Source organism: Sebastes fasciatus, chromosome 20, assembly GCF_043250625.1.
Source record: "Sebastes fasciatus isolate fSebFas1 chromosome 20, fSebFas1.pri, whole genome shotgun sequence".
NCBI classification, from domain to species: domain Eukaryota; kingdom Metazoa; phylum Chordata; class Actinopteri; order Perciformes; family Sebastidae; genus Sebastes; species Sebastes fasciatus.
Window position 1 is genome coordinate 20,994,771 of NC_133814.1, and position 21,142 is coordinate 21,015,912.

The 21,142-nt window shown below is 42.6% G+C and overlaps 1 protein-coding gene across 8 annotated transcripts in view; it reads left to right on the top strand.

The window, feature by feature from the left end:
- Positions 1-21,142, top strand: part of tanc2b (tetratricopeptide repeat, ankyrin repeat and coiled-coil containing 2b) — a 174,419-nt gene that overhangs the window by 82,884 nt on the left and 70,393 nt on the right. For 3 of the 8 annotated variants that reach the window (XM_074619733.1, XM_074619734.1, XM_074619735.1), the window contains 2 exons: positions 623-694; positions 5,475-5,654. In XM_074619733.1, the coding sequence (XP_074475834.1) occupies positions 623-694; positions 5,475-5,654 (252 nt within the window). Of the gene's footprint in view, positions 1-622; positions 695-5,474; positions 5,655-15,237; positions 15,902-16,007; positions 16,201-21,142 lie in introns of those variants that run through there. The other 5 variants (XM_074619741.1, XM_074619742.1, XM_074619737.1 and 2 more) reach the window with 3 other exon arrangements.

The window sequence follows — 21,142 nt, forward strand, 5'->3', positions numbered from 1 at the left end:
TCCTCTGCCGGCCTGTCGTGCTTTACAGTAGATTCATCCACACTCGAACAGGATTATGAAACAATCCCCCGGTGACTCTGACTGTGCTGCCCAGTGATGCCGCCCCCCTACCCACCCCCCTCATCTCAGCTCCATCCACTGTGGCTAATTCTGCCTGCCTGCTCCCTTGGGCGTAATTGATCCTCATATCATTAACCGTATGCGGATCTATCCTGGGACACGCCCACTGTTTTACTGCTAGCGCTCGCTCATTGAACCATAGAGCCCAGTGAGCTCTGTGATCGTGGCTCTAACGCTCTGCATGCAACAACGGTTGTCATGTAAACTATTTAGTTATCTGCATGGGCAGGCCCCTCCAGATAGAGGTTGTTTAGTCTAACAATGGGGAGGCGGAAGATGTTGAGCTTGGCGACGCGGTCCCCCTTCGCCACCCTAAGGGGCCACTTGGGCCCAAAGAGGAAGGGTGTGGAGGGTCTGTGTGTGAGCAGCCTGCTGGGGGTCCTACGGTCCCACACCTGGCTGATCGGAGAGGAGGAAGTGGCGTTGCTGCTGGCCTCCTCGCCGCGCTACCATCACCACCGAGCTCACTCCTTATCTTTCTCTTTCTGCTCCTCCTCTGCAGATGGCGGGAGCGAGGACTTGGCAGACCCCCGCTCGCCCAGTCTAGACCCTCACCTGAGCCACGTCGGCCAAGGTAAGCAAACCAAAAAATCTGTTGAATTAATGATTACACGTCAAGAAAAGAGTTACAGGTCTGGAGCCTTGCCCTCAGCGATTCATGAAATACAGTTTTGTTTGTAAAAGCCATCTAGCTCGTCCTCTCTTCTATTGCTTATTATGGAGTGTACGGTGCTGCTCCCAGGCGTGGATGTGTACTATTACGTGAGTGAATGAGAAGTCGGGTTGCTGAGAAACAGCATGCGAGCTCTTTTCACCACCTTTACCTTCTCATTTCCTGTAACACTTCTCTCTTGGCGGTCTCTTTCCAGACTCCATTTCTTCTCCTTTAATGTTTCCACAGCAGAAAACCCATGGAGGCCTTGTTTGCCAAGTTGTATTTTACTCGACTTTATAGCAGAAAACTTTACGACTACTGGAAAGAAAAGTTATATTTACAGGGGGAGAGCTGTATGAAATGATGTGCCTATAAATCAGAGTAACTTGTTGGGGGAAAGAGGCTGTTCACAACTGTCGATGTTCATCAACGAGGGGATTGTCAGCGCTTGGCAGGAAATGTTTTGGGCAATTATAATATTTTTTTCCCCCTCCTCCTCGTGCATGTTTTGAGCCTGGAACACCTCGACAAGTAGGTGTTTGTGTTTATTTCGAGGCATGGAGTGGCCCTTAAACATGTCTCTCATCACAGTCTAAAATAAAACACCATCATTTAGCCCTCGATGCTTTTGTACTCTGGATGTCACCACTGAAGTGCGGCTTTTCCTCCATCTTTGCCCTAAAATCAAACCTTTTGATTTCAGCTTCAACGTATTACAGTTTACATGAAGCGTTGAGATCGCCGTTTAATGGTGATTTTAAGATTGTTGATTTGAGGGCTGGACACGAATATTTGACTTTGATTATTCACTCTTTGTGTAGGTATTTGATTTTTAATTTTGGGATTCAGATATGCTTAAAGATTACAAACATGCTTAAAACATACCAAACCTTTCGTTAAATGTTTTTTTATTTAATAACAAATACAAATAAAAACAATACTATAGAATAACAGAATCCTTAAAAATGAATGCTTTTAAATCAACCCAAAGACACCTGTTGCAGCGCTATGCCGTCCATCTCAGCCGAGTACAGAGAAACATCTGGAGTCCTTCCCGAGTCATGTCATGGAGACGGGCAAAGCCAGAATCCTTTCCGGCGTTGCTTGTGTCAGAGTATTCTCCAAGCCAGAGGCTGCATTACGCATGGGCTTGCAGCCGGGCACTGCCAGGGAGGAGTTGCATAATGTGCGGAGACGTCTGCCTCAAAACGCCGCCGTTTATGGGGAGAGCCGGCCCACAAACCTGACTTTGAGGCACGTCCCTCGGCCTGATGTTAATTGGCCTTTAAAGGAACAGTGTGTAACATTTCGGGGGATCAATGAGCAGAAATGGAATATAATATTCATAACTATGTTTTCATTAGTGTATAATCACCTGAAACTAAGAATCGTTGTGATTTCAATGTTTAAAATGAGCCCTTTATACTATATCTACACAGGGAGCGAGTCCACCACGTTGCTCCGCCATGTTTCTACAGTAGCCCAGAACGGACAAACCAAACACTGACTCTAGAGAGAGCCTTTCGCGTTTTTACGTTACTTGAAGGCCACCGTAGTTCTCCGACACGCTTGTGAAACTGCGGTAACGTGAGCTGCAGACATAGACTGTATATAAGAAGTGGACGTAGTCACAGTGGTGTCACCCATTGGTTCGTGGACTGACGTTTTGAAGCCTTGAGTTTGGCATTTTGAACGTCGCCAATTTGGTTTTTCGGAACCAGAAGAGACACGAGAGGGTGGAGTTTAGTACAACCGAATGCTGAATAAGACATTTTTAGGCGACCAAAATGTTAAAATGAACTTTCATGAACTGAAAACACACTGTGAAAGGGTTAAAGTTGTAAGACGAAAACACAGACAACTCCCAGACCGGACAACACCGTGGTAGCAACCTGCTAATCACAAGGTAGCCACGCCCTAAAGCATATCCTGCTTTATGGTCTGTTTGACTCTAAACGGGACCATAATTTACTAAATGAACATCATGCTGTATTGAAGAAGACTTGAAACTAGCGATTGAGACCATAAACTCATGTTTACAATGTTTACTGAGGTAATAAATCAAGTGAGAAGTAGGCTCATTTTCTCATTGACTTCTACACATTAAGACTTCTTTTTGCAACCAGAGGAGTCGCCCCCTGCTGGCTGTTAGAAAAAATACAAGTTTAAGGCACTTCCTCATTGGCGTTACCTCAGTTTTGCACTCTTCGGCTGTTGCTACCGCAATCTTGGAAAGGCAAGAGTGAGCGGAGAGATACTCAGCTGGTTGCAATCTGCAACCACACCACGAGATGCCACCAAATCCTACACACTGTCCCTTTAAAACAACAAATGAAACACATCTGCTCGTATAATTGTGTGTTTTGCATTGGAATGCATTCAAATTGAGTTGGATCTTGACTGCCGATAATTGCTGCTAGAATACCAAGTCCCCCCGTTGGTATTCACACCAGGCTCTGCGTACATGAGATGAATTTCTAGGCTTGTGGATGTAACCGCTGCTCTGGCGGCTGTTTTTGCTTTTTGCAGTGACATTCCCCAGTGAATGGGTGGACTGACTCCAGCACTTCTGGAGCCACAAAGAGACATGTGTGTGTGTTTTTTTAATTTATTTCTATACCATATTTGCATTACAACAACCGTTGTGACCCCATCCTAACCGTCACACTGGCTTCCTCTGGGACTTGTCACGGATTAGTGTCTGATAATGGCTTCATGTCTCACTGTGGCGGCTGCTGTCTGATGCGAGACTGTTGTTTGACCAGTTGGTTTTACAGCTCCGTCTGCAGGGACGTGAGCCAGAGCTGATTCACAAAATGGATGTTGTGTTTACAGACAGCTGGATGTGTTTTGTTCTGTGTGTGTGTGTGTGTGTGTGTGTGTGTGTGTGTGTGTGTGTGTGTGTGTGTGTGTGTGTGTGTGTGTGTGTGTGTGTGTGTGTGTGTGTGTGTGTGTGTGTGTGTGTGTGTGTGTGTGTGTGTGTGTGTGTGTGTGTGTGTGTGTGTGTGTGTGTGTGTGTGTAAGTTTGAAAAAAAAAAGTTGTCATAATTTGTGGTTTTTGAAGCAAGAGAGGAAAAAGGGGTGGGAGAGTGATGGAGAGTGGTTGTTTGTGCGCCGTCTGTAATTACTGCTCATTGTGAAAGCCTCTTCTTTTGGTAAATAAAATGCTCTCTCGTGATCATGACTGTGCTCTTTTCGGTTTGTTTAAACACATATCAGATGGTTAGAAAATCCTCTTTTATTATATAAAATGATGGTGTATTGTGTTACTGCGTGGAGCTTTAAGAGGTCAGACAGGCTTTAGTTTATTACAGTGAATGTAAACGGCACGTGTTGCCCGCAGGGCTGTGCTCTCTTCTGGGTCACGCCAATCTTGTTCCACTCAATACTGGCGTTGCAATCTAGGGACCAGACTGAGGTGCTCACATATGTCTGTCGTACACTTTCTACAGGGTGATGATCATCAGTTGTCATTTGCTGCTTTCAGCTTGTTAATGTGAGGATTTGCTGCTTTTCTCTGTTTCATATTATTGTAAATTTAAGGAGAAACACTGCAGATAAAAATGGTTTTCATGCACTGGTTAATTTTGAGATTCGGGGCTATTTTTCTTCCATAACATGTCTTCTGTCAGACTAGTGGAAAAAAACAACACATTTAGGTGTTTATTTTACTACACTTTGTCTATTTGCGTCTGTACAGGGCCGGCTCTTTTGGTGCCCTAGGCGAAATCTGGATTTGGAGCCGTGGCGGCACTCTAGTGTTAGGGTTCAACCCCCCAGAACTCTAACCCTAGCCTCGTAAACCACAACACACATCAGACATCACCATGGTTTTAAGATTTTTTATTTTCATAAATAACAGTATATATTGTAATATAAATAAACATTTGGTCCCTGATATTGTTGGCTTCAAAGTGTTTTTTCACTTTCACTACAATGAAAGTTACAGGGGTGAAAAGTATATTTTTATTTTTTAATTTGTTACCTCAATGCAGAAAATGTGAAGAGCGCCCACCGGCATATTATTATTTTATATATATATATATATATATATTCCATAATAACCTTTCAGCTTATTGTAATTCAAGTGTTCTGAGAGAAAACTAGACTTCTGCACCTCCTCATGGCTCTGTTTTCAGGCTTTAAAACACCTGTGACGGGAGACTTTGGCCAATCACAGGTCATTTCCGAGAGAGAGAGAGCGTTCCTATTGGCTGTGCTCCGCCTGGTGGGCGATGCTTGGTATTTCCTCAACATATCTCAACATGGCTGCCGGGTCACAAACTTTCTCATTTTACAGCTGAACAGTACACTACAAGATGTTTCTGAAAACATTTGAGGCGAGAAATAGGCATTACAGTTACAGAATATTGATTCATATTTGATCAGCGTTGCCTAGTTTGACCGTTTGATCGGAGTTTGTGAGTGATTGACAGCTGCTCAGAGACGACAAGGCTCCAGCTCGGCTCTGATTGGTTGTCTTCCTCCAGTCTGTGAAATCTTGTAGATGCCATTAGGAGCACTGGAGGACATAGAGACACATGATTTTATTCAGATTACCTGCACAGCTGTCAGGATATAGTGACCGTTTTATAAAAATAACTTTTTAAAATCATATTTGCTCCATTTCTCCCTTTTGCTGCTATTAAAAGCAGAGAAAAGCCTCTCACACTGTTCTGTTTTCCCTCCCGTCCTGCAGGTGGCAGCATAGACAGCGACTGTGCCTTCGAAGGAGACTACGCTGTGCCCCCGCTCTCCATGACCGAGGGCATGCAGCACATTCGCATTATGGAGGGCGTGTCCCGCTCGCTGCCCTCCTCCCCGCTGCTCACCCACCAGACCATCAGTGTCAGGCTGCAGCCCGTCAAGAAGCTCACAGGTAAAACACACTGCAGTCAAGTTAAAGATGTGAATTAGTCGAGCAGTGTTGTGTGTTTGGGGAGCCGACGGAGACGTGGGCTAAATCTGGTCGTCTTGTACGCACGCACATCCTTGCCTGTAGCTGTCCTCCTCCGTACACTCATTGTGCTAATACAGCCTCCCTTAACCCTTCACTGCACCACTGTGCCCAATCAGAGGATCACACACAGCGAATTAAAACAGATTTCATGAGACAAAGTGAAGAGGAGTGGAATGCCTTCTCACCCTGATGGTAATCACTTACCGTATTACCCACCCACCCGGCTCTGGCCTGCGGCAAACACTGCATTTTCCAATTCTTGTAATCACCTGATGGACTGGGAGCTGTGGTCGGCTCTGCCCTCCTTTATCGCTCTTCATCTCCCGCCACCACTAATCGTTTCCTTCCACACTCATCCCTGACATTCAGAGAATGTGTCCCTCCTCCGTCTCCCCCATTAACTGGCTTCTGTGTCATGTTCCCTCTGCTTTTATTATGGAGGGGGGGGGAAGTTGGAAGCTGTGGTTTGGCAGCATCGTGGCTCACTCACTCACTGCTGTGCCGGTTTTCAAAATGAGAAATGAAATATTGACATTGCAGCTTCACCCAATATCAGTGCAGCCTCCACACAGAGTGGGTGTGAAGGACTTTAAAGCTTGATGCAGTAGTCACCACTAGGGTGCACCAGCCTCTCAGCTACTTTACAGTACATCATTAACCATTTCTGATATGCCGGAGGGGGGGAGCCTGATTTTTACATCATACAGAATGATTTATGCTCTCTATCAGGTCATCTAAAGTGTGGGTTTTTAAAGAGGAAACATAGTACTGTAGGAGGGCTCTGTGTGGGTTCAGCCGTGGCTGTTTTTTGGGGGATCAGTACTTTAATATTTCAGATCAAGATCACTGTTTTTGATGTTTGAGGAGCTACCTTTGCCCCATTTGTATCTTTCTTTAACGTCATGTTTCGTGGCAGCAATCTTTGATCAAAGTGAATCAAAGTGAATTTTTTGGATCGTCAGCGTGTACGTGAATCCGTGTGTCTTGAGGAGCGTGTTGTTTTAAGAATAGCTTGATTAATGACAGCGGCAGTGATGTCTCATTTGTACTATTCTTATTTCATAGGGAGAGGTCTGTTTGCGGTGTTGTCACACACGTCGTCACTTGGCGTGTTATATTGTGCCAGTCAGGTGCTGCTGGATGTGAAGGCTGCTTTCTGTTTTTAGATTTTAACTTGGGAATTAGGGATCCTCTCATTTTATAATTCGCTGTATGTCTCTGCTTTGCACTTGCTTCATTTAAGCTTTATTTGTTTTGCCTTTGCATAATTTGTCCACTTACACTTGTCATCTTATGTGTGTTTGCGACGGTGAGAGATATAATTTTGGCAGGATTAGCACATCACTGTGTTAATCCTTCCAGATTTATGTCTCCTTCACTCCACCTTTTGTGTGTTATATTGTAGTCTCTTGTAATAATTGAGTCTCTTAGGGTTGCAACTAACGATTATTTTCATTGTTGATTATTTTCTTCATCAATTTATTAGTTGTTTGGTTTATAAAATGTCAGAAAATTGTGAAAAATGTCGATCAGTGTTTCCCAAGATGACGTCCTCAAATGTCTTGTTTTGTCCACAACTCAAAGATATTCAGTTTACTGTCATAGAGGAGTAAAGAAACCAGAAAATATTCACATTTAACCCCCTGAGACCCGCCATCCTGACCGACTTTACTGCCTTTCAGAGGCTGTAGCAGGTTCAGTTTTAGAGCTAGAGTGAAGCTCCTTAAAGAGTCCATTGGTACCAACCATATCATACGGCGGAGGCAGAGGGTAGAGCAGGTCGTCCGCCAATCGGAAGGTCGGTTGTTCGATCCCCGGCTGCTCCGGGTCACATATCGATGTGTCCTTGAGCAAGACACTTAACCCCAAGTTGCTCCCAAAGGCATAGCCATCGGTGTGTGAATGAGTATTTAGATTAGATCCTGATGGGCAAGGTTGGCACCTTAGCAGCCTCTGCCATCAGTGTATGAATGTGTGTGTGAATGGGTGAATGCTGACATGTAGTGTAAAGCGCTTTGAATGGTCGGAAGACTAGAAAAGCGCTATATAAAAACAAGTCCATTTACCATACTAGCTTGTTATGAAGGAGGCTAAATAATGCTCCTTTGGTTGGGCTAAATTTTGTCGAGGAAAAACTGGCATCATTAAAAGTGATTTGCTCCCTTACATACTGTATTCTTCTACGGTTATTCTTTCGATCACATGTCAATCATACGTCTGTTCGCGACTCATCGTAGCTAAACCGCTCTTGCATAAGCAGGTCGGACTCAAGTGCCAAGAGGTCCTTCAAGTCCTCAAAGACCTGTGTCTGCTCTCAAGTGGCATCGAGCGCCAGATTGTACTCGGTCTCAACCACCCCGGCTTTCTCACCCTTTAATTAATTCAACTCAGCACCACTTCCTGCGCAGCTTGACAGCACCAAGCTTGTGTGTGTGCGTGTGCTGGCGTCAGAGGGCAGAACCCCTCCCATCGCCAGTGATGGTAGAGGTGGGAGAGAGAGAGAGAGAGAGGTGGCAGATGAGCGCATTAGAGAGCAAACAGCAGCAGGTCTAAAGGCTGCAGCACTTTGATCCCCCTCCCTCCCTCCCGTTCTCTCTCCCCTGGTGGCCTCCGCCAACCGCGGCCTCACTCGGCCCTCCTGTGGCAGAGCGGTGGTGTTGGTGAGGACTTGAGTTATTCAACCTCAAGGCTCTGATAGAATGAAAACGCTATGAAAGCGCTGACCTTTTTAGAGAGTCATTGAGTTTCTGATTTAATCCCCTCTGCCTGCATGAAGACTCTCAAGGGGGCTCTCAGATGCTCGAGGGGTCAACTTGTGAAACGGATTGTGAGGAAGGCAGGAGGCATACTGTTCCGTGTCAGCGCAGCAGTGGACTCACTTCAGGTTTATTTTGGGGTGGGATCACAAGTTGGTAACTCCTGATTGTCTATGGACATTAAAATATGTAAAACCAGTTCCACTGTGTTACTGTTTGTGTCAAAAACGTAAGAAGAAGAAGGCATGCTTTAGGAGAAATTCAATTACTGTAGTGAATTCAAAAAGTCTGGAGATATTTACTGTAGGAGAGCACAAGTGATACTGGCCGATACAATACTGATACTTAAATATATATATGAACAATATACTGTCTGATATTCTTTTTACATAAACACATAACATGAGCAAACACCTGAAAAATACAGAAGTTTAATTAAAACAAAGATAGATAAATAAATAAAGAAGCAAATTAAAACATAAATATCAATTTAGGTCACATTTTATCAATTAATTAATGGCTACCTTTATTTTTAATATTATTTTTGCTATATTTAAATACATATTTATCATTTATTTTATTATTGATTGATTTTGTATTTTGGCATGTTGTGTCCTCCATATGAGTGCACTTTAACCAGTGGTGGAAAGTATCTATATACATTTACTCAAGTACTTTGCAACTTTGAGGTACTTTAATTTATACTTCTACTCCATGACATTTCAGAGAGAAATATTGTAATATTTATTTAAGAGATTTTTCTAATTAATATTTTACAAACAAAACGTGATCAGTTTATAAAATATGATCCATTTTCACAGATTAAAGTAACAAAAGTGTATGAAGTAGTTATAATGAGCTCCACCTTGACCAACAACAACATTAAAGTACTGCTTACATATTAATACGTCAATAATAACGATCCAATAATATAGTCGTATAACACTGCCAGTAGCCACTCCGCATAGTGAGTACTTTTTGATATTTCAAGTACATTTTGTTGCTGATACTTCTGTACTTTTACTTCAGTAACATTGTGAATGCAGGACTCTTAATTGTAATGGAGCATTTTTTATACTGCAACAATTAATCGATTAGTTTTCACTACACACTATTAAATTATAATCTGCAACTATTTTGATAATCGATTAATTGATTTGAGTAATTTTTTAAAGAAAGAAAAGTCAAAATTCTCTGATTCCAGCTTCTTAAATGTGAATATTTTCTGGTTTCTTTACTCCTCTTATGACAGTAAACTGAATATCTTTGAGTTGTGGAAAAAACAAAACATTTGATGACATCATCTTGAGCTTTGGGAAACTCTGATTGACATTTTTCACCATTTTTTGACATTTTATAAACCAAACAATTAATCGATAAATCAAGAAAATCGACAGCTTAATGGACAATGAAAATAATCATTAATTGCAGCCCTACTGTGGTATAGCTACTTTTAATTAAGTAAAAGGTTTGAATACATCTTCCACTTCTGACTTTAACCAAATATGGATCGTCTGCTTAGAGGACAGCGTCTCTAAACACTGTGATTTTACATAATTACACTGCGATTTCTCAATGGAAATGTTCACTTTTCCAAGTCATGATATAATTTCAGCCTCCTGCTGTGCGCTCATGAAAACATATGTTCTCACCAGCAGAGCATGTTTCAGATATTCAACATTCCTTCACCGTCATCCACGTTTACGGCGTCTATTTTTAGTCCGCTGTTATCTAAGAGTGCCGATGATTGCTCATTCTCACACTGATATCTCACTGCCTGATTGTTATTATGAGTTGTAATCACTGATTGCTTATTTGTTCCTTAATAAACGCCTCTCTTAAGTGTCAGACTCGCCAGAGACCCCGGCCCAGCGGATTGATTGGCCCCGCTCCACTCTGAAACATTTAAAGGGAATTATTTCAACAGATTACACTGCTTTCCCCTAATTAATGGCAGCAATCAATACAATTACTCACTCCCCATGGGTTGCCACATAAAGGTGGAAAATTGCATTTGGCCTTAAAACATGAGAATCTGCTTGATTTAATTGTCCCACCTATTTTTTTTTTTCCATTCGCTCTTTGCTGTAATTATCACAGTAAGTAATATGAGTATATGTGAAATCTATTGTCTCTGTGGTGCTTACAGTAAAAGAGATATGTGAATAAGTGGCACTGTGCTACAGTAAGCTGACTGTGTGCGGTGTGGATGGTCAGGATTAACAAGGCACAGTGTGCAGAACTGCTGAGTCAGGTTTTACAGCTCATTGTGTGGGTGCTCTTAAAGGATCCACATTAAAAACAGTTGAGCTCTGTTAAATTAACTGCTCACGATGAATGCTGCATTTCTGGGGCCTGTGTCATTGTTTGGTGGTATTAAGTGTCCAAATGGAGATGACAGGATCACTTGTTGGCATATTTCTTGCACAGATACAATGGACTATAATAAGATTTCATTCCGTCTTAAACCCCACAGCTGAAACTCGTGTTCGGGCAAACTATTTTGGGATTTTCAAAAGAGGCATCTGGGAAATGTAGGATATCATTACCTGAAGGAGTGATGAGGCAAGATGTGGAAAAGGCTGGTAAAACAAAATACTCATCTTGATTTTTCACAATATGACACCGTGATGTTCGAGTGGAGTTACTCTAAGAATAGATAGAGGTGCTTTTTGGTTTTACTTTAAAACCATCTAGACCTTTTTGCTTTTGTTATTCCAACACAAAACCAAACACTAACTAGTTACAGCTTCTAAACTGAGTACACTGTGAGGAGTGCTTCTTTTCTTGGTCCTGTGTGATGATAAACTGAATATCTTTTAGTTGAGATCATAGGTTCACATGGTCTTCATCAGTAGATGGAGTTTCTCCAGTTGTTATGGAATTGTAGAAGGACTTCTCCTCCATTTTGAGTTAAAGGACCAGTGTGTAGCATTTAGGAGGATCTATTGGCAGAAATGGAATATAATAATAATAATAAGTATGTTTTCTTTAGTGTATTATACCTGAAATTAAGAATCGTTTTGTTTTCGTTAAACAAACACGCATACGTGGCATATGGGAGAGGCTTCAGTTGGTTGCAATCTGCATCCTCACCGCTGGATACCGCCAAATCTTACACACTGGACCTTTAAGAGCTTAGGTTCAGAATGCCATGCAGGTACTACTATTAGAAGTAGTAGTAATACTACAGTGTAAACCTCCTCTGTTACAAGTAAAATGTTACCTAATAAAAGTATTGTCAGCAAAAAATGCTTAAAATATCAAAGTAAAAGTATTCATTATAGAGAATCACCCTTTATAATAGACCGTTCTCAGACTCTGGTGGATAATTTTTTGAGTCAAATTATGGCTGTGTAATAAACGGGATAGTGACTGTCAGGGTTTATTTCACAACAATAACCCGCTCGCTGTACATTATCCATTACTTATTACACGGCTGTGTTGAATACTCGATTCGGATCGCTCAATCACGGCGTTCTGCAGTCTGTAATTTCTGTATAACAGACTGTTGCTATGTATAGCAGACTGTTGCTATGTATAGCTGACCGTTGCCATGTATAGCTGACCGTTGCCATGTATAGCAGACTGTTGCTATATATAGCAGACCGTTGCTATGTATAGCAGACTGTTGCTATGTATAGCAGACTGTTGCTATGTATAGCTGACCGTTGCCATGTATAGCTGACCGTTGCCATGTATAGCAGCTCTGATGTCGTACTCTGGCGGACCGTTTCTTGTGTCAAAATATTGATTTCTTAAGTAAGTAGCTGCGTAATAAGCAGGATAATGTACAGCTAGCAGGTCATTGTTGTGAAAGAATCCCCTTCAGGGCGATGAGAGACATCAGCCCTGTCGGAGATTCTTTCACAGCAATGACCGGCTTGCTGTACATTATCCTTTACATATATGTATATATTTACAACTAAGTTTAACTGCTCTACATGCAACTGGTATCTTGATTCATGACGTTGAATCATTTGTATGTATCTTTACCTGCAAAGTAACCAGGTGTACTGGCTAAATTGCATCAAATAGGCTGTTAATTATCAACACATAAACGCCCAATACTCTCTCCACATGATGCAACCAAAGTTCTTTAAAAATGCAGTTGTTTCCTGGAGTAACTCTACCCTTATATGTTATAAGATTTCCTGGTTTCTGGACACCATAATGTGAATTCTGGACTTTTCCTTGAAGTCATCCAACACATACCTGCAGTGCACCGCGCCTTGAGCGTTTTATGATATCTCGTCCTCTCTGTGTATTCTTGAGAGGACGGCTGACATTTGGGACATTTCAATCTCCCTCTCTCTCCACGCCTCTTTAGCCAGCCTGGCGTTTTTACACAGCATCTGGTATCCTCTGAGAAATTTTGAAATGAACACTGACATTTGGGACCTCTCAATCTCCACGCCTCCTTACACCATGCATTGCACCTTGAGAAAATCGTTCTTCAATTATTGTCATTATTTCTTGCCTCAACCCGTCCCAGCCACCACGGACCCTCCAAATCATTTGTTCCGCTGAAAGGAAATATGACATTTTCGGCTCCGCTGTCACATGTGAAAAATAAAGAGTGAAGGTTAAGTGTAGGAAGGAGTAATTGAAATGGAAGTATGATGCCCTCAGGAGGAGCACTGAAGAACCAGCTGGATTAAGTGCTGTGACAGAAAGTCTCGTCATATTGTAGTCATCAGACAAATAGTCGGGATGTTTTTAGTGATGAAATATCATCACATATCTACCTTTTCTTCATTAAAGCATTCACTTCTTTTATTGTAGTGTGTCAGTGTTACTTGAGGGAATTAATACATATCTGTATCTGTCATTTGTTGCAGTTTATTAAGTTCTGCTGATGAACGCTGGTGCAGAATAGTAAAAACGAGACACAACATCCAAGCTGTTATTGCAGGTTTTGCCTCAACTGAATTTTGGGAAATAAACTCTCTTGTCTGGGGTTAAATGAGAAGATTGATACCGCTCTTATCTGTACGGTAAACATGAATGAAGCCAGTAGCCGGTTAGCTTAGCTTAGCATAAAGACCGGAGACCGGGGGAAACGGCTAGCTTCGCTCTGTCCAATGCTAACAAAATCCACCTACAAGCACCTTCAAGGGCGCTTTCAAAAGACAACATTTAGTCCGTTTTGATCTAACTCTGGTGCGGTTTCTTTGGGCAGTTGTGAACGCAGTAATTGTACTCTGGTGGGGACCAAAACAACCGGTTTGAGACCGCTTGCGAGAGGTGGTCTCAGACCGTTTCTAAGCAAACCAAAACATAGGCTGCCTGTGTGGGCATTTTTTTAGATGGACACAGGTAAACGACAGGTTAACATGAATGGGAGAGGATATGTTTGCTTGACATCTAGGCTGAAGAGAACCTAACTTGAATAAAGTCCACAAAAATAGTGCTGTTTATGAAGTCATTTGAGGTAAACTGGAGGAGAAGGGACTCATACGTACGGTAAATCAGTGCAGAGTCAAACTGAAAAAAACTTGGACAGCACTATATTGAAGTCTGCGATTCCCTGCATAGAAATTTGCTCCTTCGTACACGCCCCTCAGCAAATTGATTTGGTCCGCTTTCATTTCTGCACTGTGAAACCGTACCAGACTAAATAGAAAAACAAACCAAAAGTATAAGCTGTCAGGAGCTGCATGAAGATGTTTGAAGATGATTTGAAGACCACACACATTTGCACAAGATTTATAGAGTTCGATCCCCGGCTCCTACTGTCAACATGTCGATCAAGACACTGAACCCCAAGTTAATCCCCGGGTGCTTTATATCAGCCTGCTGCTCCTAAATGCTTACGATGGGTTAAATGCAGCGGTCATATCCCATGTATGTTCCTGTCTGTATATGACTAACCTAATAGAGCTTAAGTTTAAGTTTTTTTTGTTTCTGTTTCTCACACACTTAAACAGCCTCAGTGTGCTCATTTTAATCATTATAGTGTCGTACAGTTAAAGCCAGGCATGTGATCAGCCACCCCCACTTGTTATCTCACTGGAACATGGTGCATCTTGTTGCGACTAGCCAACAACAGACATCACTTGTAAGTTATTTTTTTCCCCGACAAAAACTAAAAATGGCCAAAAAACTAATTATTGTGATTATCCAGAGACAGTGTTTGACCGCAGAGATGGTCAGATAAGAGACTCAGGTTTTATGATGTAGACGACTGGTGGCACTCCCAAACTTTGACCTGTTACTGTAGCACATCTGTAAGGCTTGTTGGTAGCATGCTGCAAACGCTGGTTGGAGATGTCGCCCTTGGGAAATAAGTGTGACTGGAGGAGATTAATAACAAACACTTAGAAAGCAGCGGGCTTACAGCCTAACGGATATGAACCCCCAACAAAAGCAAAGGCGGTACACAATAAACTCTCAGCCCTGTGGGGGGGGGGGTTTGAACCCCTTAAATAGCCGTAAAACATGGCTGCAGCTGTACAAATACAGTTTCAAGGGTAAAACAAGGACAGACAGGGACAACCCAAGAGGAAAATGGAGTATTGAAACCCTTGTTCCCATCAAACCTCCTCTGTTTTTCTTCACTTGTGATCTGATGTGTCCCAAAAGCTCCGTCCACGCACGGCAAAACTGTATCCCTTTAATAATACCCTCCCTCCCACCTTTTTTTTTTTTTTTTTTATGCCATTTTCTTTCCTCCCTCAATACCCACCCTTCTCCTCCCCCTCCTTTTTTTGCTCTGCGGTTGCCATGACAACAGCAGCACTGCACCATTCATCTGTTGGAGACCTGGGCTCCTGTTCCTATAGTGAGAGTGCGCCTCTCACATCTATACATAACACGCTAAGCGCTAATGCAGTCACGGAGGAGGAATGAGGAGCTCCTATGTTTGCTCCTCGCCGGAAAACGCTGTTTTTTCTTTTTTTTCCTTTTCTTTTCGTAGTGGCGAAGGTTTCGGTCACCTGTCAGCCCTCGGTACTACTGCCATCATATAGGTGTCACCTCTGTGTCCCCCAGTGACACAGTGACTGCTGCGTTCTTCCTTCCTCCTTCCCTTTTCCTCCCTCCCCTTCCTCCTCCTCCTCCTCTCGCTCCTCCCGTCACCGCCACATCTTGCCTGGCTCTGTATCATTTACTGCGACTGTATTGAGCGGGCAGCATCAGCACTGAAACCTGTGGAGATTTCCTCAGGAAGGAAACAAGAGGGAAGAAAGAAAGAGAGAGAGAGAGAGCTTCTGTTCCTCCATCCTCTCCTGCTCTACTGCAGGTTTCTTTTTCCTGTTTTCGTTTTTTTTTCTTCCTCTCTTTTTTGCTTATTTTTGATGAACTGGTCGTCGCTCAGGGAGGAAGGACTGTTCGTGTCGCTAGACGGGGAAGGAGGGGAGCTGGTGCCGTACTCCAGCCTTCAGGAATGCGAGATCTGGTTTGAGAATGGTGAGAGCTGCCACACCCTCTTTTGCTTGTTTCATTCCTCCATCTGTGCCTGCAAACCAATATCTCTCTCCCTCCCCCTCCCCTTTCACCTGCTGCTCCACCTTAGCTCGCCCCAGGTCTGTCTGATCTCGCAGCTGTGTCGGCCGCCGGTCCGAAATGACGCCTGTGCAGACATGGGGCTGATGGGAGGAGCGCAGGAAAGTAATTTCTCTCCGTGAAAAATGATGCATTTGTCAAAGGGCTGCACTCTAATGACAATGTAGGCTCGAGGACCTGTGAATCAACCGGAGTGCGATAATGTAAGTGTTTTTTTCGTGGCGAGCTGCTCTGTTTCATGCGTCAGCGTGGGTGAGCATTCAATTGTCTTTGAGTGTGTGTGTGTGTGTGTCTGTTGGACTGTGTGTGTCTAAGCACAAGCTGTGGGCGGCTAATGGTGCTTGTTCTTGTTGTTGTGTGTCTCACTTTTCCTTGCAGAGCACAGCGTCATATGAATCATATGGTTAGGTAAATGGGTTGAAGTTGGTGGGGAATAGTTTCTCCCCGCACCACGCAGTCGGCAGCAGCTTGTTGTTGTGTACCAGCATCACCTCGTCATGTGCCGGTACGTGGTCCCTCCCTCCAGCTCCGGTGCTGCAGGCCGCCCGCCTCCCTGCCTCGTCCCGGGGGACTTCTAGCTGGTGTGTGAACAGAACAAAATGTCTCAATAACAATGTCTGCCAGCAAAACACAAGCACCTCATCAGCAGCTGCTATCGCCGGTCTCAGGTGAATGGTTTTTGATGAGGCGCCCACAGCCCGTTTTCACACCACTTAGTATCAGCACCTGGAGAGTGCTTTGATGAGCTCACTTTGTCAGCTGTCATTCAGGATGCATCGGGCGATGACACTAAGAAGTTCAATTTCAGGGTGGCTAAATAGCCACGGTTGTGGTGTCCAAGGTGGAAGGATGCCTCCTTGGTTCTTAAGATCCCTCGTGAGGTTATTTGAATCTGATGGAGCAGAATGAATGAGGGTGATATCCCTTCATGGTTATGACACAAGGATGTTCGTGTTATTTCTCTCCCTCTCTAGATGTCTCAGCTGAGTGATGATTGTCTGACATTCAGAGGAAGTGTAAAGAGAGCAATTCAACCGGCACAGAACAATATAGGCACTTCAAGTCTAGTTTAACACAGTTACAGAGCTTGTAACAGACAATGTAGGATGCACTACCTGAGAATACCCAGTGAAAATGTGCGACACAGTATAGCTATTGATGTGGCTGCTAGTGTGTTTCCCCAAGGTTATTCTCGTCTCTGCTTCCTCCTGGGTTTCTCGTAGGTGTATGTCAGTGCCTATGATCTCATACGTATTCACGAGACAAACCGTGGCGTTTGAGTTGCCAACTGATGTGCCCCACTTACCTGAAAATCAGCCAAATTAAACCTCACCTACCCTCCGCACTGGATCGGAGTGATATTGATTTATATAATTGCTCAATTTCCCTCCCTTGCAATCCCTTGAGCGTGTGTCAGACAAATGGCTTGGGAGCCTGAGATAAGTTCTGAAATAAATATGACAGACTGTCTAAAATCCAACCCACTTTGGTCAGTTTTTAGGCACACAGTGAATAAAATGTAGCTCCAGCCGGAGTAATATTCAATGCCTCTGGAAATGAATGGGATGTTAATTTGCTAATCGGTTGTTTAAAGGCTATATAGAGCCTTTTTGTGTCGACGTCATGATTACGTCACGGTGTTAGCTGGAGGCAAAACAAAGGAAAGACTGGAAGCAAATACGTATCACCTCAGAGTAGTAAGCTAAAGTTACACAACGAAAATGTCATCTTGCTGTGTTGTTGGGTACCAGAATCGATATCGCATACATTTGAGATGACAAAGTGATTCGAGAATCTAGCGAGCTACAATATTGGCGAAGCGTTTCAGAGATAGAGAGAGATGTTGCTAATAGTTTAGCCTTCTACTAATCACTGTGGCTAAACTAACAACATTTTCTTTCCATCTCTGAAACGCCTCGCCGAAATTGAAAGACTCTTTTTGAGTGACTTTCTGCTGGATAGTTTTAAGCCTCCTGTAGCTAGTTAACTAGCCAGCCCATAAATGAGTAAAATTGAATATCTTAATGCTTCATCCATCTTGTCACAGCGTTGGATCTGATGGTCTAAAGAAGAGGGAGGCAGAGGGGCAGAGGTCTGCTATCCGAAGTCAGGAGCTTTGGAAACCGACGAGCTAGCTAGCTAACTATCCAGCCGTCCACTCCGAAGCTCCCATCAGCGGCGTAGGAATTGTCTAATCTGGTCCCGTTGGTTAATGCTAACTTTCTCAACTAACACTCGCGGTCCTGGAGAGTGAGTGACTGTATATATCTAGAGGAACTCGTATTTTCTTCAGCCATTATAAAAGAAAAACAAGCCAACAAAACTTGCTGGCCAGCGTTAACTAACATCATCTTTTACTAACAGAAAAGGGGTCTCTAGTCACCGTTGAGTGACATTATGGCGCCTGGATTTCTGATGCAGCTGCAGGCCTGTTTCACCGCTCTATCCTGATTGCAAGCAGCCTGCTGAGGGACTCTATTGGCGGGTGGGCAGAGTCTGTACTACGCGTGACACCCCGGCTATAAATCAAGCATCGGCGACACCGCTGTCCTTTTAAATCCCTCACTTTGTTTCTCAGTGCAAAAGGTTAGAAGATGAATCTAATTTGTGGAAACCTAGTCGAAGGGTGTCGTGTTCTCCCGTTGTATCGGGTCAATCAGATGACCCAGCAACTCTCGCCCTCAGCTTTTTTACCACAGATGTCTCCCAGGTCCTTTACAGTCTCTTCTCAAATATGCAGAATTTGGATTAGTCATCAAGGCCAACTCTGTATCTGGGATCTAGAATTACAATCTTTTATTATAATAAGAGAAGCCACAGTCAGTGCCGCCATTAGCAAGATGAAGTCATGCTCTCCGACCACGCTCCTTAAAGTCAGCTTTCAGTGTCTATGCCAGGTAACAACCAGCAATTAGAAATCTTCCCCCAAAGCTTTCAAAACAGCTACCGTATACCCTCTGCTAAAGAAACACAACCCAGACAGTGTCGACCTTAGCAATTACAGGCCCATCTGTAATCTCTTTCCTTATAGATAAACCTCTGAGGAAAACTGTTTGTTAACCATGTGGCTAATCATCTAAATGACAACGGCATATCACAAAAGTTTCAGACTGGTTATCGAGCTAAACACAGCACTGAAACAGCCCTGCGAACAGTAACTGAAAGTTTTATCAGTATTCAACATCAACAGAATGCAAATTTGTGAATTTGTTTATGAAGCCGTCCATAAGATTGAACATTTGGCTAAATCTTTCTGGAGATCTTCACGAGTCATCTACACATTCCCCTTGTTAAAAACCGCCTCAGTCAAGTTTCTATAAAATATGTAGGACCCGTATTGTGGAACAATGTTAAGCAGCTTCTTGACAGTGTTTAAAATAAACATCTAAAAGACACTTTTTTAGATTCCTAATCCTAGACCTGGCATTGGAGATATTTGTTTTTTCTATTTTGATTATTTCGTTTCTAGATCTGTCAAAGTTAACGTGATAATAATGCGTTAATGCAAGTTTGTTTTAACTTCTTTAACGCATTAATACAATCGATCTTTCGGGTGCTCAGTTAAAGCTAGAGTGAATACTGGCATCATATGAAACTAGAAAACCTAAGGAATCCATTGGTACCAACCATGTCATACCAACTTGTTGAGAAGGAGGCTAAATAACACTCCAAACTTACGCTAAATTTTGGCGAGGAAACTGGCATGGCCGTTTTCAAAGGGTTCCCTTGACCTCTGACCTCAAGATATGTGAATGAAAATAGGTTCTATGGGTACCCACGAGTCTCCCCTTTACAGACATGTTTATTTATGATAATCACATGCAGTTTTGGGCAAGTCATAGTCAAGTCAGCACACTGACACACTGACAGCTGTTGTTGCCTGTTGGGCTGCAGTTTGCCATGTTATGATTTTTTTATGCTAAATGCAGTATCTGTTGAGGGTTTCTGGACAATATTTGTCATTGTTTTGTGTTAATTGATTTCCAGTAATAAATATAGACCTACATTTGCATAAAGCAGCATATTTGAGTATTAAATACTTGGCAAATCTCCCTTTAAGGTACATTTTGAACGGATAAATAATGTGCGATTAATTTGCGATTAATCATTTTTATTCAAAATTGTTTTGTTAATAGTCAAATCAATACAGGAACTGAGAATCATTTTTGGTACTAATAAAGTGGCTGTCCTTATCACAATGTTAAAATCATGACACTGACGTACTTAATCATGACTTAGTGACAGTCTTGAGTAATGGGTGGGTGTCTTTCTCGGCGCAGTGTGCTCGTCTAGTTTCCTTCATATTTAACATATTTTTTGTGATATTGACTGGCGCTCCTCAAGGAACCATTCTTGGTCCTTTTCTGTTCTTGTCACAGAGTTGTTTACCACCGTCAAATGATCCCAATGCCCAGAGCACATCAATGCATGGATGTGGGAAAGCTTGAGAATTAAATGAGGAAATAACATATTTTTTCTCGTAGGACCCAGTAGAGAACGAGAGATGAGTTTCAATCAATATTTAGCTGTCTGGCCAAACAGATTAAAACGTATGCAGAATGAGTGATTTGAATCTTAATTTCCCCATCTTAAATCCCAAGATCACCCTTTACTGTGGCTAGAATTTTAACGAATGCTAAAAGAAACGATCACATTACCCCACTGCTTATGGCGCTACGCAGGATGAATGCATTTTTAAGCTATTTTACTTGTTTTGTAAAGTTTTAAATGACCTACCAGCTCCTTTATATCAAAGACATAAGACACAAAAGTCCTTCACTGTCATTTTTTCTTAGACATTCCCATTTTTTGAGGCTGCCTTTTGTGCCCTGTGATCTTAGAATAGCAAACTTGCTCTGTATCTTTTTTCTTCTTGGTTTTAATTCTCCATCTTTCATGTTTTTCTCCTTTGTTTTAACTCTTTAATCCCCAGTGTTTAATGCATTTCTATTATCATATTCAGCTGTTTTATTCACACAAAACATTGCATTGTTACCGATTGTTTTATCTTTCTGAATTATAATCCTCTAATGTAAAGCGAAAGCATGAGAGCTGCTTTACAAATGAAGTTACTACTACTATCTGACCGTGTGCTTGTTGCTTTTATTTGGTTTTATCTGGATATTTTAGCAGTACCTTCTGGGA